This window comes from Meleagris gallopavo, chromosome 4, assembly GCF_905368555.1.
Source record: "Meleagris gallopavo chromosome 4, MGAL_WU_HG_1.1, whole genome shotgun sequence".
NCBI lineage: Eukaryota > Metazoa > Chordata > Aves > Galliformes > Phasianidae > Meleagris > Meleagris gallopavo.
Window position 1 is genome coordinate 58,142,297 of NC_139407.1, and position 12,571 is coordinate 58,154,867.

Sequence of the window (12,571 nt, forward strand, 5' to 3'; positions counted from 1 at the left end):
CTCTATTTATACTGACATCAAATAATGTATTAAGGGAATCAAAAGCATTAGTAATGTGAGACTTTTAAAAGAGAACTCTTGCCTCATGTAGCTGTAAGATTAATAACATAATTTTCAGAATACTGGATTTCTAAGCACTGCTATATTTCAAGAGATTTTCAGTGCAAGGTTTTCAAAGGGCCTTCATTGACATGAGGAGAAGTCCTATGTTCAAACAAAGCAATTAAAGTAATTTATCTAGATTGTCTTGGTAACTAGAATAGTGATCAGTATTCATTCTGTTACTGGCACTGACTGTTATTTAAACACCTAGATTTCTTCCTATACTTTTTATATAATGTATCGCATCTGCCCCCTAAGATGAGCTTCTAGAATCTTTATTGCTAATGAATTTTGAGACAGTGATAATTGTTTGAGGATACTTTAATTCAATAATTTTTATAGTTGTGCGTTTCATGCAAAAAGGTTATTAATTCAAATCCCTATTTAAAAAAAAATAATTAATTTTTGCAGCAGTGGAGGTCGTGTCGTTGGTTGGATTTTGTTCTGGCTTCTGGATTTCTCCATTATCATGAGGGCAAATGACAACTTCGAAATCACAAGAGAGATGAAATTTTGGAAAAAAAACAAATGCTGATGAGGAGATTCTCAAGTCTTTTATATATATATGTAATTTTATATATATATATACATATATATATATATATAAAAATAAATAAGTATATATATATATAAATAATCTGATGGGCACATAGCTCATCTTTTATTAATATTTCCAACCGAGTATAAAATTAGAAATTACATTTCTACAGCAGAACAGATATCCAATCTTAAGAGAGAACCAAATTTTGGTACTCAGTTGTAAAGCATATTGTTTCTCTTAGAATATAGCTGCTGGTGGAAAAAATGCTCTGTGCTCAGACAACCAAACATTTTTTGATTGCTTCTTTCTTTTATAATGTTTTGTTTCTTTGGACTGGAAAAAGTTCTGAATTATTTGAACAGAAAGGGGAACAAAGACATTTACATTTAAATGAACACTTGTCTAGTATTTGTAGTGCAATATGTGACACAGAGACAGTTTGTCGTGAATTATGTAGATAAATGTATTTAAATACCCTGTTTATTTATTTATTTATTTATTTATTTGTCTCATTTGGGTCATTTTAACAAACAATGACTGTCTGCATTCCTGTACGTCAGGATAGTGCAGTACATGGTGTGCACATCAGTCCAGGTTCCTTTTCCTAGATCTGACATGCTTTGCAAGTTAGCTTTAGATTGAGTTCAGTGTGCTCCCTATTTGCCTGCTTACCTAGTTACAAAAATAGGGATACTAAAACCTTCAGCAAGACTGAAATGAAATGTGCTATGTGAGAGCTTGGTGGGCTATTTACACTTTACTAAGTTTCATGTACCATTTGAGAATTGCTTCATCAGTTTGTTGCTTTGGATGCTAAATGTATGATTAGGTTGACCAATGAATCAGTATGTGTCTTTTATTATCATGAGTTAGCATGAAGTTTGTGCACTTACACTTTGTAAGTATGTGAGCATCTATCTGACCAGATTGGCTGGAGTTTCCCAAGTGGAAGTATCTGGTACAGTGTTCTATGAAATGTTGTTTCATTATGTTGCTTATATTGCACTTCTTTGGATAAGGAACTGGCTAGAGGGCCGTGCCCAACGGGTAGTGGTTAATGGAGTTAAGTCCAGCTGGTGACCTGTTATGAGTGGTGTCCCCCAGGGGTCAGTACTGGGGCCCATCTTGTTTAATATATTTATTGATGACCTAGATGAGGGGATTGAGTGCACCCTCAGTAAGTTTGCAGATGACACCAAGTTGGAAGGTGGTGTGGATCTGCCTGAGGGTAGGGAGGCCCTACAGAGGGATCTAGATAAGCTGGATCACTGGGCTGAGGTGAATGGGATGACGTTCAACAAGGCCAAGTGCGGGGTCCTGTACTTTGGCCACAATAACCCCATGCAGTATTATAGGCTTGGGGAAGAGTGGCTAGATGATTGTGAAGAAGAGCGAGCCCTGGGGGTGCTGGTTGATGCTTGGCTGAACATGAGCTGACAATGTGCCCGGGTGGCCAAGAGGGCCAACGGCATCCTGGCCTGCATTAGAAATAGCGTGGCCAGCAGGAGCAGGGAGGTGATCATCCCCCTCTACTCAGCACTGGTGAGGCCTCACCTTGAGTACTGTGTTCAGTTTTGGGCCCCTCACTACAGGAAAGGCGTTGAGGCCCTGGAGCGTGTTCAGAGAAGGGCAATGAAACTGGTGAGGGGTCTGGAGCACAAGTCTTATGAGGAGCGGCTGAGGGAGTTGGGTTTGTTTAGTCTGGAGAAGAGGAAGCTCAGGGGAGACCTCATTGCACTCTACAACTTCCTGAAGGAAGGTTGGGGTGAAGAGGGGTTTGGCCTCTTCTCCCAGGCGATGGACAGGACCCAGGAAAATGGCCACAAGTTGTATCAGAGGAGGTTTAGGTTAGACACGAGGAAAAACTTTTCTCTCAGAGTGGTCAGGCATTGGAATGGCCTGCCCAGAGAGTTTGTGGAGTCACCATCCCTGGAAGTGTTCAAGAGGCCTCTGGACAAGGAGATGCGAGATATGATTTAGTAGCTTGTGGTAGCAATGGTAATGAGAAGACGGTTGACTAGATGATCTTATAGGTCTTTTCCAACCTTGTGATTCTGTGATTCTATTCTATGATCTATGATTAGAGTTATATAAGCAGTATAAACAAGGTATTTGATGTGTTCCTTTTTTTTGTGCCTTGTTTCTAGGGTAATACGGTTTTGCCCTGTGTGATCAGGAGAGCATGGATAATTTATGATCATAGCAATTCTGAATATAACATGACCTGATTGAAACTAAATCAGGACAGTATGTGAAGTCTGGAAAGTTTTGCTGTGTTCTTTTTCCTAGGAGATATGATGAGTGGTTACCACTGCTGGTAGCTGTGGTGGGCTGCTCCAAGTGGCAGCCAAGGCCCTCTGAGTTGCTCATCACAACCCAAATTGCAAACAGGGAAACATAAGTGAGAATACACACAGGTTATATACAGGAAGGGAAATGACTTTCAAGTTACTAACATGGGCGAGCCAGACTTAACTTGAGGAGTTTAATTTAATTTGTTGGTTAAAATAAATAATTAATTACTGATCTAGTAGTAGGGAAAGAAGGAAGGCAAAAATTGAAAAAAACCTTTCCTCCTACTTTCCCAGACTGAATGTCACTCCAGAATCCACTCCTCACCCTTGATATCACCATGGGTCACTTCAGTGATCAGGGAGTCAGAGTCTATGCAGAGCAGCTTAATTTTGCCCATGCTTGCTTTTTTTCTGTGCTCCAGCATGCTGCTCAGAATAAGTGGTCACTGGCTAATTTTTTAGAGAAGGATGCATGTTTTGTAAGCTCTTTTATTTGTTTTTATTTTTTGTTGAAAAATATAACAATAATAACTTCAGATAAATGTATAGCACTCATTTGAGTTGACTCATTTCATTTTTGACATCATTTATTATCATACAAATTATATTACCCTCTAAGGTTATATCCATTTAAACATAACAAAATCAGCACTCTTGACAACTGCATTATATAAACACAAATTTAAAATTAACTGTTTTTCTTTCACTGTTTGATTTCAAACAATCTTATTCAAACAACGTTCCAACAGTCTTAAAAGAAAAAAATTATGGGAAATATGGAAAAGTAATTTAAATATAAGTATTCAGAATACTTCCTCTTAAAAATGCACTAATCTATTGTAACCAATTAGGTGATGGCTCAATGGTGGAGATGATGAAATGCTACATATTTTCTTTAATAAAGTGTTTTGTTCTGCAGAAGTTATGAGACTCGCGAGTCACTGCTCTATGAATGAGTCCTCAAATTTGAGCAGAAGATTCAGTAAAATGAAAACTCCAAGAAATACATCCATTGGCATAGTGTAAATGAGAAATGGGGAGCTTCTGGAATTTTTAAAATATATTTTCATGTATTTCTTTTTGCTTTCTTTTTTTTCATTTAATAATGCAAATATTTTTTCATAAAGAACTGCTTTTTTTCAGTTTGGCTACTATACAGTGAAATAACTCTCAAAATTTGGAAAAAAAAAAAAAAGATTTAAACCAAGAATTTGGTTAACTTCTAGACTTTGGGAAGAGATTGTTATTTTTTCACCACTGTTGAGTCCAAGTGTCTTTTTCTAGCACTATAAGTAGTGATTTTCCTCAGTGTATATTTATACAGTATGTACAAAGCACCATTTATTAGGCCCTTTTTGGATTTACTTATAGCTATTTAAGTAAAATAGCCTCATGCTTGGAATGTGACAAGACCTGTAATGGTGCTGATTCCTACATAAAGTATCTTCTCTTCTTAGGAAATGTACGCTGTTGCTTAACAACGTCTTTGCAGTGACAGCTGCAATACTGATGTCACTCTCTCAGCTGGCAGGATCATTTGAAATGCTCATACTGGGCCGCATTATAATGGGAGTTGATGCAGGTAAGCTTTTATCAAGCTGTACCTAACTGTAATGCCTGTACTGCATATAACCTTTCTCACTTCCATCACTTAGATCTTTCTTTGCATTAAGGAGGCATCTTGGGGACTAGACTCACTGGGACAAAACAGTAGAGCAAGGGTTGAAGTATCTGGCATTCAGTGAAGACACTGCAATTGCCCCTAGCTGCTGGTGTCCATCATGATTGTTTTTCCCAATTTCCTTCCTCAACTCCCACAGCATATGCAATGAAAGTCCTTTTGCTGTGAGGATGTAGCCTACTTATTAAAGCTTCTTGCTCCTGTGTGTTTGGAAGCTGTTGGATCTGATTCTAGTAGCAGGAGGTGTAAGAAGAAGGTTTAGGCATTGTCACTGACTCCTAGCAATATTGTTTTCTCAGTTTAAAAGTGACTCAGAAGCACCTCTGCACCAGAGTAGTCCTGCAGCTGGCAATCAAGGTCTCAGCAACTTTACAGGTTGTTAAATGGTCAAAAGTTTGCCTCATGCAGAGGCAGATATGATGAATTGATTAGATTCATCATGATTCAATGATTCTAAGACGGTTTCACCCTATCTGTATAATTACATGAACCTAAGCAATGGAAAGTGTTTTTGTATTGCTAAGCCTCAGTTCTAGCAAACTTTGGCTATGCTATCCATAAGCACAAACTATAGTTCTTAAAATGTGGATGTGTGTTTCACTTACAATGTGCAAATCATGGGTAATATTGATGCTAGCTGTTGACCTTTGTCTCATATTAGCAGCAGATGATTGAATGTTTGGAGCAATTTCAGTATGAGACAGTATGTATAACCAGGGTCATGCTTTTGTTTTCTCCTGGTTTTGAGCAGCATGCTCATCCTTGTTTCATCCCTGCTGTTAAAAGTTCTTTGCAGCAGTAAGCTTGCATTAAGAGGAACATCTGGTGACACTTTTTATGGTAAAAACGCTTCATTTGACACTGTCTGCTCGCTGGGCCTGATGTTTTTTCTTCCTTACCTGCAGCAGTGTAAACTGGAATTTCCTTCTTTTGTGATGAACAAATTGAAAACATAAAATCCACTTGTGGTGATTATTGCTCCTCAGAAATCTTTGCTACTTCTCTTCAAATATTGGCTTGTAGAGATAATAATTCCCATGGCTGCTAAATGGTGCAAGAGTAGTTAGACTCCTTTCAATAGATGTTCATTTTGTACTAGGTATACTGAAAATGTGGTATGACAATTTATGCTTTTTTTCTTCCCCTTCATTTGTAGGCATTTCCTTGAGTGCCCTTCCCATGTATCTGAGTGAAATATCTCCTAAGGAAATCCGTGGTTCATTGGGTCAGGTTACAGCAATTTTCATCTGTGTTGGTGTTTTCACGGGACAAGTCTTGGGGCTGCCAGAGATATTTGGGACAGTAAGTATTCAGCAGACTTCTTATCTCCAAGTATTCTTTGAAAATGCAAAACATTCTGTGAGAGAATGCAAGTGTATGTAAAGAGTGATATTTTGATATTTTGACAGAGTTCCTTTTAAAAGCAGAAAACAGCTCAGTTGCTTTTTTGTTCTGAAGTACTTTGGAAAGTGGTTTCTTCTATGTCTTTTAAAAGTGTGTGTGTAACTGAGTTTGGTAAATATGGCAAGAAATTTTAACAGCTTGTATGTACATACGCATGTTTTCCCACCCCATGCTCTTACTTGATATACATTTATTCATGCTTATTTCTGGTTTCTCTCAATATCATGGAAATGTTTGGGAGTTTTTGCATATTTTATTTACAATTCTTCAAAGTAATAACTGAAGCTATTTGATTAGAAGTTGTACAAAAACCTGACCCTCATCCAGTGATTACAGCACTTCTTTAATGCACTCATACTTAGGAAATGAAGGAGAAGAATTCACATATACTCATATGTAAAGAGGATATCTGTTCTGATACAGAAGAATAGCCTTGCTCATATAGGCTGAAATTAATTTAGTGGCCACTGGATGTCATCATTACTCTGAAAACAAGGTCAAGATTTATTCAGGGTGGCACTTGGAAATACTTTTGAACCACAGACGAGTTTTCAAGACAAGGTGGAAGAAATGTCTGCAGCAATCAACTTACAATGAAACCTGAAAAAAGAATCCCTTCTGACAGCCTGCAAAAGTAGTAAATAGTTGAAAAGTGAGGAGAGTTTTTCCTCCCATCTCCATTCAAATTCAACTCCTTTGTAAACACACCGTAGCATCCTCCCTGACATTTTTTTTTTTTTGGTCTGATCAGTTCTCCAATTCTGTCTTTTTATCCTTGGACTCATTTCTCTTGTTGAGCACTCCTGAAGGTGAATGTTTTGATTCAATCTGTACTTAAAAAGTAAGCTATTTTCTTCTCTGCTCCTTTAAGGCAACAGATCTTAGGTAAGAACTTTAACTGGCTTTTATTTCATTGCCTGTCTTCTACAATATCCTTTTTCTTGCTTTGAAAGCCAGAGTTTTACAAAAGAGCGCATTAAATGTCAAGATGCTGATTCAGCTGCTTACTGCCAGCTCTTAAGTGGTAAATTTTATTTAAAAACTAATCAAACAAACAAAATATGAATGCACTTCTAAAGTTAAGGTGTTGTGTGAAAATTCATACTTCCTTGCTAGATCGTTGAGATATTTTGAATAGAATTTACCTATTCCTTGTTTTCATATCACTCTTGCTTTTTTTGTTTCTGTTATGCTCCTCTCTCTCTCTCTCTTTATCCCTTCCAAATTAAGAAGATTTCAATTCTGCTTCTGCAAACTGTCTCAGTATACTAGTTGTTAGTATTACATCATTGAAGTTAACAATTAGTTTATGTAAGAGGAAATATACTTCATCTGTAAAATCATTCCTTTTCAGGATTAGTAACATCTATCTGTGAAAGGAGCAAAGTTTTGGCCTGTTTGAATTAGCATTGCTCCAATGAAATTATGGCAGTTAGCTTGATTTATCTAGTTAGGTATGTGGGTGTATTTTCCTTTTAATAGAGTAATAAAATTTAGCACTGGAGGTAGGGAACATCGAGCTGTTTGAAATGATTTCCCAGTGCAATCTTATCCCACTTTGAAGGCTCTATCTAATTTTCTGTTGGTTTCAGTCAAGCCAGGATTTTGTTCCATGGCTTTGTGTGATGTTCCCCTTGATATAAGATAGGAACAAACATTTGCCAGACACTTCTATTGAAGGTGGAAGGAATCAAATATGGTATCCTCTTCAGGATTCTTTAGCTCTTGCAACACTTTCCTCCTCCTCTCCATGGCAATTGCTCTCAAACTTCTGTCACTGTATTTAATTATATTTAAAGGTACATTCAAGATGCTTATTGGCTGCTTTCTAGATATCAGCTTCTTGCTGATTAATATTATGGCTTCTCTTCAGAAATGATATGAAAGCTTATGGAATTGTTTCCAGATCACTAAATTTTTTTCTCCTCTTTCTCTTGTTAGAGAAATCTCTTATACATTTGAAGTGAAGACAGTATTTTAGATGCACAGCCACTGTATTTCAGAGAGAGCTACATGTTCGGAGTGTCTTAATGATTTCAGTTGTCACTGTAAAACAAACTCTTCCTTTCCTCAGAATTCTGAAATGATTTTCATTACAACTTAGGCCAAGGCTGTAATGTGACATTCTGTGGTATAATTCTATGTTTCTGAAATTTGTACATTTTTTAAAGCAACTAGAGAAGGAAGCTCCAATCTGTCGGAGCTTGTCATCAGTGATAACGTTAAGTATAACTGCTGACATTAGTATCCAGAAAAACACCTTGGTTGTCTATCTAGCAATGACCTAATTTTTAATCTTGTTTTAAAACTTCACATAAACTTTTACTGTTTTTATGGTTGTGGTATTGATGATGTTAATCATAGCGTCTGAACTGTGATGCTTTTGAAGAAAGGAGGGACAAAACCTGATGTGGACATCTTGTTGGAAGAGGCTGTTTGGAAGAGGAATCGATGTGAGAAGGGCTGCAAAAATGGCCAACTTCCCCTCTTACAAGAGGAGGTGATAAGAACATTGCATGCTTGTCTGAGGAAATAGAGGGAAGGAAGAGGAACTGCACCTTGTTGATTTAGAAGGAAGAGCTAGAGAGGCTTGCATTATCTCAGAAATAACACTGCTAACAAGAAGCGTTCTCTGTGAGAAACTGCTTGCTGAAATTCAACAGAATGATGTTTGGAACAGAATCCTGGCTGAAGTAGCTTGAGCAGAAAATTTAACTTTTAAATTGGAGCTTGATGCATTTATTTGGATTATATGTGATTGTTGCCTTCAGTAGTTCTATAGAAGTCTTTCCACAGAAAAGGATTTACACAGGCTTTGGGGCATAGCCTTACAAGCATTTATTAACAACCTAATTGGTAACTTCCTCACTTACTGAATGAAACAGTGTTCATTTAAATGTAGAAAAGTGATGAAAATAGATCTGAAGCTCTGAGTATTACTTGAGGCAATTCAGAAAGTGCTTACTGCTCATTGTGTCAAGTAGGTTAAGCAGCCCCATAGTGATTTTTAACAAACTTTTATTTATAAAACTAGTGCAGGTGATGCAGGAGGCATGTCCACAGATCCAGACTTGGTGCGGGGGTAAATGGCCAGGATTCATTCCTTGGCCTTGTTACTTCAGTCCATGAATGCAACTCTGATCTCTGTTTCTGGTCTGATCTCTGTTTCCAAGATCATGCAGAAAATGTCTGAAGCACTGAAGTTAAAAAGTGAGGAAGAACTGCCCTGTGCCACACAGTCCAATTTCCTACTTTCTATACTGTTTATGTCATGATTTCTCCTTCAGAAAGATTATCAAGATTTGTATTAATTTCTTTTTTCCTATCACAGTAGCCTTCCAAAGCATTCTACTGAAGTGCTAATGGTTGAGAATCTCCTCATTTCCTTCTTTATTCATAACAAATTCTCAGTTTATTTTCATTGCTCTTTTGGTCAAATATTGTTAATCCCTTCATATCTTTGTTTTTTTCCTCACCTATAGAAATGGACTCCCCCCATCACTACTAATTTTTCTGTTCATAAAATATCCCAAATATCCCAAGTTGAAAGAAACTAACAAGGATCACTAAGTCCAGCTTCTGGCTCCACACAGGACCCATTCACCAAAATTGCAGCAATGCTATTCATTCAAGGTTTTGATTCTGATATGTCATAGCCTACGGTAAACCACAACAACTATATCTCTGTGGAGGCTTGGGAAATTATATTGTGGTAAAGCTGTCTGGTGATCAGAATACAGAATGCAGCTGCAACTATAAAACACAAGGAAAAGCAGCAACTTATTTGATACCTACTTAGGACACTTAGACAGAATTACTCATCATTCTCATGATTGAATATGGTCCTCTAATTAATTAAAGGAGCTATACTCTTCTTAGTCTGGGTTCTTTTATTGGCTTAAATGATATAATAGAGCTTTTTAGAACACAGATCACATATTATTCTCCTTTAATTGTCAAACAGCTAAAGAAGGTTTTTTAAAATTTCACTCAAGTTCACACATGACTGATTTCCAGACTGCATGGACTGCATGGAATTATGCTAAGTCCTTGAGACTATATCTGGATGTTTGTTCCCATTCAATTCTTTAGCAACACTTAACAACAGTTGTGTCTGTCTTCTGAAGAGGCCACATCTGTACAGTACAAGCAAGTACACTGAGATCCTCCTTGGAGAAATTTCGTAATCAATTGCTATAGGGAAGGAAAGCTGATATTTGGAGTTCTTGTTGAGCCACGTGACTGCCTGATGCATGAAGCATGGATATCAGGAAAGGTTCTTCACCTGAGGGTGGTCAGGCGCAGGAACTGGCTCCTCAGGGCAGTGGTTGTGGTACCAAGCTGCCAGAGTTCCAGAAGCATCTGGACAACATTCTCAGACAGAGGGTCTCATTTTGGGTGGTCCTGTGTGGAGCCAGGAGTTGGACTCGATGACCTTTGTGGGTGCCTTTCACCTTGGGATACTCTATGATTCTACTGTGAGGATAATATACTCGTTTTTATTTCCTAGCATCTCATTTTAGCCTTCTGTATTCTAGAGATGTTAATTCATCAGGAAGCCATGGCAACTGCAGATGACAACCTGGTGCTGGCCCACAGGAATGGAATCATGTTATCTGCCATAACATGAGTGCTGAATTTCTGCTACTGGCTACAAGATTATTTAATCTAGGACATTTTTTGCTTATATAGCGTGTGCAGCTTTCTGCATATTGAAGGAGAAAACAGACATTTACGATAAGCAGAAAGTGTTTCAGGCTTGTCATTTGTTAAAACACTGCCCTTCAGGTGTTTCCTCTTTCTTTCTGTGATTCTGAAATTAAATCAGCCAGAGAATTTTTTTGACAGATTGTTCCCTACAGATCCCTTGCCAGTGCATTGTCAGCCTCAGTTCTAAAAGTTCAAATGTGCACTTATGATCTTGAGGGAATATTCTCTGGCCTAATTCTGGCATATTCCACATATTTTCAGGTATTTCTGTAGCTATGTTTCTCCCGCATGTAAGTCTATGTTTCACTCCAAAGCTTTTCCTTAGTGTGTTAACATCTTTTAAATGCTGTAGACTGTAGATTCAGTGTCTTTTCCATTTTTGAATAGATATAAGAAAGCTATATAAAAATATATGTATGAAATCAGGACAGGTAAAACTGGAATTGTTGCTGCAATTTCCCCTGTGGCTGCCTGGCTCTGGCTGCTGCTCAGACCAGAACAGATGTCTGCTGTAGGTAGGCCAGTGGAAAAGTAGATTTTGTTTAATTCACAAACCCCTTTTTATACATCTGAAGTCTTTATAGATCATACTTGTCTAGATAGATTACACTGTTTCATAGTGGGTAGCATGTCAACCTAAGCACATTGCTTTGCTCATCTCCTAAGGCCTATTAGGGCAACACTTTCTGAGCAATTTCTATCGCTACTGTAGGTGTTTCCAGGGGGAGGAGATAGTTAAGCAAACAGGAAAATTCCTGATATGTCCATCTCTTGAATGAAGTTAGTTTTGGTCATCCCATTTTAACAAAAGAATAGAAGGTGCAGGAGAGAACAGCAGTGAACAAAGGTAGGAAGTGTCTTGCTGAGGAGAAGAGGCTGTGTGAAGATAATGGCTCTTATCGGCAATCCCAAATTGGGTAAGCAGAGGTAAACAGAGTTCGCCTTCTGAATAGACCTTAAGTGGTACACTGTCTTCTTCCAGATTTTATATACCAGAAGTAAATAAAGTGGAGTAAAGTCTTATTGGATGCTAGTAGTGGTATACTCCAGGGATGAACGCTAGTGTACCTTAGGTATCCCCATGGGACTGGCAGATGCACAAAACCCAGGAGATCTGCATCCTGGGGCTGCAGCAGGATGCTTCAAGGCAGCTAGAAATTATAGTAGATGTGATTCTTTTTGCATATGTGTGATTATATTTTGCCAAAATAAAGTCACAAAAGTTCCTGTGAGATGGCTGTTATGCTTTTAAAGTTATGATTTTAAAATAATTTTTAAAATTATTTGTCTATTGCGATAATAGAACCTATAGAAATTATATATTTCCTCACTCAATTTTTTTTTTGTTCCTATTATGCATCTTGTATTAGGAGACTTAACTGGTTTGACAATTTTTTTTTTTGCCAAAATCAGTAGATATTTATAGGGCAACACAGCCCATCTTCCCTCTTCTACTATACAACAGATAACAATTCAATTATCTCTTTTTTAATTTTTGTATGTATGTGTATATTTTTAGCCTTTCCTGTGTTGAAAGTGTCTTATCACTTTATCAATAAAAATTTTCTAATTAACAAATATTAAACACAACTGATAATTAAATAGGCCATTGAACTGCATACAGTCCAATAGTGCAACAGTCAGCAGGGCTTATTGACATTTTCCATATCCTAATTTGTTTTCCGCTTCTTAACTTGTTCCATTTTCTACATTTTAGCCAATAATTCTCTGACATAATAACATATTGTATTCTAATATAGTTTAATCTTGTTTAATTGACAAACCCTAGCCATGATTTACACACACACACACACACACACACACGTATTTACCACCACA

At 37.4% G+C, this 12,571-nt stretch overlaps 1 protein-coding gene across 8 annotated transcripts in view; it reads left to right on the top strand.

Moving 5' to 3' along the window:
• SLC2A9 (solute carrier family 2 member 9) overlaps positions 1 to 12,571 on the top strand; it is a 104,931-nt gene that overhangs the window by 33,450 nt on the left and 58,910 nt on the right. For all 8 annotated transcript variants that reach the window (XM_085223479.1, XM_085223477.1, XM_085223480.1 and 5 more), the window contains 2 exons: positions 4,395 to 4,519; positions 5,775 to 5,920. In XM_085223479.1, the coding sequence (XP_085079605.1) occupies positions 4,395 to 4,519; positions 5,775 to 5,920 (271 nt within the window). The remainder of the gene's footprint in view (positions 1 to 4,394; positions 4,520 to 5,774; positions 5,921 to 12,571) is intronic.